This window comes from Protomyctophum parallelum, assembly GCF_964188405.1.
Source record: "Protomyctophum parallelum genome assembly, chromosome: 15".
Taxonomy (NCBI): Eukaryota; Metazoa; Chordata; class Actinopteri; order Myctophiformes; family Myctophidae; genus Protomyctophum; species Protomyctophum parallelum.
In genome coordinates, this window is record NC_139710.1 from 23,861,264 (window position 1) to 23,867,263 (window position 6,000).

General features: G+C 48.7%; 1 protein-coding gene across 1 annotated transcript in view; it reads right to left on the minus strand.

The window, feature by feature from the left end:
- pdzd2 (PDZ domain containing 2) overlaps window positions 1-5,297 on the minus strand; it is a 118,539-nt gene extending 113,242 nt beyond the window's left edge. Inside the window, exons 1-3 of the mRNA XM_083783381.1 lie at window positions 5,182-5,297; window positions 4,372-4,550; window positions 1,506-1,823 (exon numbers count right to left, since the gene is read on the minus strand). Coding sequence (XP_083639507.1) covers window positions 1,506-1,823; window positions 4,372-4,550; window positions 5,182-5,295 — 611 coding nt within the window. The 5' untranslated portion in view covers window positions 5,296-5,297. The remainder of the gene's footprint in view (window positions 1-1,505; window positions 1,824-4,371; window positions 4,551-5,181) is intronic.
- Between the last annotated feature and the right edge of the window lie 703 nt (window positions 5,298-6,000).

Consider the following 6,000-nt stretch of genomic DNA (forward strand, 5'->3'; position numbering starts at 1 on the left):
TGTTTGGGACAGCATCACACAGGGATACGACTTTGCCTTAAAGGAGCATTTCACCCATTTCCGACCTATCTGTATTGGTCCTCCTCACTGCTGAGACGGTACAATTTGCATTGACTCACTCTGTGTCGCATTGGTGGGCTGTGTGTGGACCGTTGAGAAACCAGTCAACCAATCAGTGACATCAAATAAACTACAGCCTTTCTCTTCGTGGAAAGTTGAGAGAGAGAGAGAGAGAGAGAGAAGTGCAAATAGGAATGTGATACTGTAAGTCAGAGCAGGTCAGACTTTGCTTCAGGCCACCGCTCTCCACAAACACACACGCACTGTTTCAATATTCCACAACTCACACATAGACAGTAGACACATAGACACACACACGGCTACAGTGTTGTAGCAGAGCAGCTGTGTCTCCTAGAGCAGGTGTTTGTGCGCACGCACGCACACACACACACACACACACACACACACACACACACACACACACACACACACACACACACACACACACACACACACACACACACACACACACACACACACACACACACACACACACACACACACACACACACACACACACACACACACACTCTAAGGGTGCCATTAGGCAGCGAGTCCCATTGACCTCACTGCAGTGTTATTATATTTGTCTGAAATAAAATCATAGAGCTTTATAGTCTTAAAAGAATAGTCTTTAGCCTGGGCCATGGCTCAGCGGTCCAGGCAGGCAGGCACCGTGGCTGGTAATCCAGTCTGGCAGTGTGCCGCGGGTTCGACTCCCGATCCCGACGGCCTTCACTGCATGTCACCCCCCCATCTATCTCCCCATTTCCTGTCAGCCTACTGTCTGTCCCTCCATAAAAGAAATACAAAAAAAGGCGAAAGCCACAAAAAAACATTAAAAAAATAAAATAATAATAGTCTTTAAAAATAACAATTATAATAATACAAATAAATAGGATGGTGGGTTGGAGCCGACCGATCCGACAAGGATCTGCAATTCATCAGCCCCAAATCCTACCTGCGACGTGACACCTAACATGAATTGAATCTGTCTCTGATGCATGCAGCATGCAACTCCCCCTGACACATCTGATACGTGCAAAGCACACATGTTGCATCCGCTCCGTGAAAGATGGAACATTTCACATACCGACCATCCTGTGGTCCTGTTCCACTACAGAGGCACATTATGTGAATCAGCAGGAAATAGCGTAAGGTAAATAAATAGCAATACCACCACCAACAATGTTCACAAATCTGTCCATTACAGAGATGCATAAAGCAAAAGACATCAAATGTCTCTTTTGGGTCAACATTTTTATTTATTTTTTACACACAAAAAATGTTCTTTTCTGGGGTTCCCTGACACAAAACATTTTCAGATGGTGGGTCTGCGGCCCATATACTATACATATCATTGCATTATAATTGTACCTACAGTATACAATTCTGGGGTCCGTGGGAACGTGAAAAAGACGACGGTCACGGAACTCTGTCCTTACCTGGCTCCGGTGACGTCCACGCCCACCATCAGCTGCCCGTTGAGCGAGAGCAGCTCGTCGCGGAGCTTGATGCGTCCACAGCCCGCCGCCGGACTCCTCTTCCTCACCTCCGTCACCCAGATGCAGCCCACGTCCAGCACGGGGCCCCGGTCGCCCTTCCTCCTCCGCCGGCGGCGGTCGCCCTTCTTCCCGCCGTCCGGGTCGCCGAAGATGGGGATGTTCCCGAAGCTCAGGCCGAACTCCTCCCCCGCGTCGTCGGCACCCCGCCGCGGCGCCTCGCCGAGGCAGACGGCGTGGACCTCCGCGTCGACACTCTCCCTGGAGGAGGAGGAGGGTTGGAATAGTCAACCCATTCTGACCCGAGATCAGATTCATACGAGGTTTCCACTGGACACACACTGGTCTGATTAACCCATTCTGACCTGAGATCAGATTCTAAAAATGTCAGTCGTTCTTCAATTTTTCAAAAAGAGCAGACCTACAAGCTCGTAGCGCGCCACTCGGTGGCGTGCTATGAGCTTGTAGATCTGCTATTTTTAAATAGCTAAAGCATAACATAACGCTAATACCAAAATGGGTTCCCGTTCAGAATGGGTTAACTGAGCCCCATTAAGACCTGGAACGCATCTGTGTCACTTTGGCTTTTAGCCATTCTTTTATACTTTTGCTATTGAAACGTAGCAGATATACAAGCTCTCATCGAGTGTCACACTGCGAGCTTGTAGATCTGCCTTTTTTTTATTGGAAAAACGTGTGCAAATCGTTGAAAAATATATTCTTTCACAGCGTGAAAGTTTTTTAACTCATATCTTTGCTTCAGGGGGGTCCCTGGAACAAAATATTTTCAGATGGGGTAGGCGGCCAATTACATACAGTTTTTGGGGTCCTTCACATGAAATAGTTTTGAGAACCACGGACAGGAAACACAGGTTTTTCAGAAAACTGTCATGGTTTAGAGAAGGCATTTGTAGAATCTGGTCTCAGGTTTCAATGGGCTAGTCCAGGGGTTCTCAACGGCTGGGGACCCCCGGAAATGCTTTGGCCATGTCTCGCGACCCCCGCCCCGCCCTGCCCTAACCTGACGCTGCCAGATCCAAGAAGCTTGCTACACACAATTGTTTCACAGCTTATTGTCTCCACCAGGCCGAAGGCATGTGGGGAGAGTATGTTTTGCACTCCGTCCGTCCGTCCGTGTGTCCGTCCGTCCGTCCGTCCGTCCGTCCGTCCGTTAGCAGCTAATCTCGGCCACCGTTAACCCGGTCGATGCCACATTTTGCACACACACTCCCTGGATGCCAACGATGAACCTCTGCCCCAAACTTTCCAGAACGGCCTGTTATAGCGCCACCAGGAGGCCGCTTTGTGCAAAACAAGTTTTTGCACAGTACACCTACAGATTTTGTCCAAACATCACGCAAATTGGTACACAGTCTCTCTACAGCCATTCAACGAAACCGCTCTTTCAGATTTCTCACACTCCATCCTGATTGGTTAAGATTGGCTTCCAAAGTTCACAGGAGTGCTCAGTTTCAAACAAAATGCTGAACACATCGCGTGATTTCCGTGAAATTGTGCACCCACATTCCCACTAGGCCGAGGACAAAATGCCACATGAACAATTTCAACTCAGCCTCAAGGTGGCGCTATAACTGGCCAAAAAGTGTTTTTACCTCTAACTGCACGGATCTGTGGATAACTTTGTATGCCAACTCCCTAGAGGCCAAGGAAAAATCTTTGTCTGGAATTTTTCACATCTGCTCTTTATAGCGCCACCAGGAGGCCGACATATGTAAAACACATTTTCTATTATTACTCCTTCAGATTTTATCCAAATTTCACGCAAATCGGTACACATCATCTCCATAGTCATGTGATCAAGACAGGTTTGTTTGATTTCTCATATTCCATCCTGATTGGCCACGATTGGCTCCTACAGTTTTCAGGAGTAGCAAATGGCCACAACTCCTCAACGCAGCGTCCGATTGCGATGAAACTGTGCATGCATATTCCCACTAGGCTGAGGAAGAATCCTGGTGGAGACCTGTGCCGATTGGCACTTTATCTAGTTGGGATCTGGGATCTCGGGAGGCAATTCGATGACGAGGCTGTTCCTTTTTTTCAAGATACTTGGTAGATGATTGGATGGGACCGTCTGTCTATCACCGTGTGGGCGTGCAAACACAACCAATCATATCGACGTGTCTACGTGACGTAGGAGGAAAGCCATAGACATATTTCTCGTCCGTCGTACGTCCGAAGGTGTCGCACGCCAGAATCGCCGATCTACAAGCTCACAACGCGCCGCAGTGTCGCGTTGTGAGCTTGTAGATTGGCGATTTTTCGCGAGACCGACCGCAGATCAGCGTAGCCGAGCAGCGCCCCGGAAAAAAACTACAACACAACAGCTGCTTCTACATAGCGTCACATCCGGTTTCGCACATATCCCGCCCTTAGCTCACGCTGATTGGTTCGAACCGGAGCGCGGCTCGGTGTTAGCTCAACTCCCTGAGAGATCTCAGATGGATGCTGTATTGGGAAACATGGTTGCTCAATACCGCCCCCATCTGGCAGAGTCAGGTTAGCCCTGCCCCCCCTCCAATACAAACTGACTGCAAAAATAACCTTAATAATAGAGAAAATATATCATAAATGAATACCGAAACCAGATATAATCATTAAGGAAAGTTTATGCATGCACTATGCGTACACTATGTAAACTCTCAATTTCCTAATTATTCCACAGACTCCCGCGTGGTACCGGCTGATACCAACAATAAGCCTCTCCCGACCTATATACTTATGAAACTAAACTAACGTCCGGTCAGGACAAACAAACAACTGGTGAAATGTAAAACTCTATACCGACCTTGCCCTGGAGGAGGGGGGCCGGAGGACGCCGCCGTGCTGTGGAGATCCGCTGTCGGCCTCGATGAAGTTGAGCTGGATGTATTCCACCAGCTTGTGGATGGCAGCCAGGCACAGGGACATGTTCCCCTGCTGCACCCTGTCACTGTCCCCCTCCCGGTGGGACGTCCTGTCATCATCCTGGGAATCAAGGACAGTGATCACTATATAGGCCTGCGGGAACCCCTTTTGGTGTTAGCATTACGTTATGCTTTAGCTATTGAGAAATAGCAGATCTACAAGCTCATAGCGCGCCACCGAGTGGCGCGCTAAGAGCTTGTAGGTCTGCTGTTTTTGAAAAATCGAAGAACGACTGACATAGAAACATGGATTTTTCAGAAGACTGTCAGGATGTAGAAGACATTTTTTAGAATCTGATCTCAGGTCAAAATGGATTAAATAATAACTCTTAATCCAGGGGTCTTCAACCCCTAGGGGTGGAGGGTCCTCAGAGTTACTCCGGGGGGGGGGGGGTCACATCGTTGTGTGATTGGATTGGATGGGGGGGAACTTTATCTGAAAATAGCTGATCTACAAGCTCACAACGCCTCATTGTGAGTGCAATGCGAGTATGCGACACATTGAGTGAGGTTGTAGAGCAGCTATTTTCAAAAGATTTTTTTATAAATTTGAAAATGTACCAATACTACTTTCATTCAAGTACATGAATTCCGGAGGTTTGCTTGTGACAAAGTATTCCTATACGCTGCAGTATAGAAACATCCGAGTACTTTCCCCATGAGCGCTTATAGTAAAGGTATAGTAGTAAAACCTTGTAGTTGCAGTTGTCATGCTCGTTGTGGTGGGCTGGGTGGTGTTGGGCTTGCTTCAGCCAGTCCTCCAGCAGGGTTAGGTGGCTCAGGGCATTCTCCTGGGTGATGGGCATCCTGGCTGGGCATCCTGGGCTTTAGACCTGTCACAATCATTAATTGCATTATTGTCATTATCGTCAGAATCATGTTAAAATATTCATATATATTTCTTTCAATCACACCATGTGTGAAGTGAGGGCCGCTCTCATCATCATACATCTCATTCTGGCCAATCAATTTGCCTCCTCACAGTTTGCCAATCACAATTTGAGGCCACACATATACTGTAAGTGTACATAAAAAACATACACTTTTCCGCATGAAGCCTAAAAGTCAAACAGAACTTGTATTTGTATGCGTAACGTTCCAATGTTCTATGACAGAATAATGGTGACAACCATATTACCTGGGCTGGCCTGTCCCCCTGACTGGGAACAGGGACCGGGGCTGTCCCCCCCTGGGACAGGGGCGGCTGTCCCCCCCCCCCCCCTCACTGGCACCCAGGCTGGGACAGCAGGGGCCGCCGAACCATAATCCGAGCACAGGAAGCTTGATGGGTCGGTGGTACCGACGGGCCTGTTGTCTCCATCTTCTGGGAGGGGGGAGGGGGGAGAGAGGGGGGTGCAGGGTCTCCGGGAGGGCCTTCAGACGTCAGACGAAGATGCTTAGGATCATCATCGTGGCAAATGAGCTCCACACCACCGCACCCGGCCCCCCACAGTATGATGTCATCATGCAGGGAACAAACCACCGGGGGTCTTCAGTGTGTGTGTGTGTGT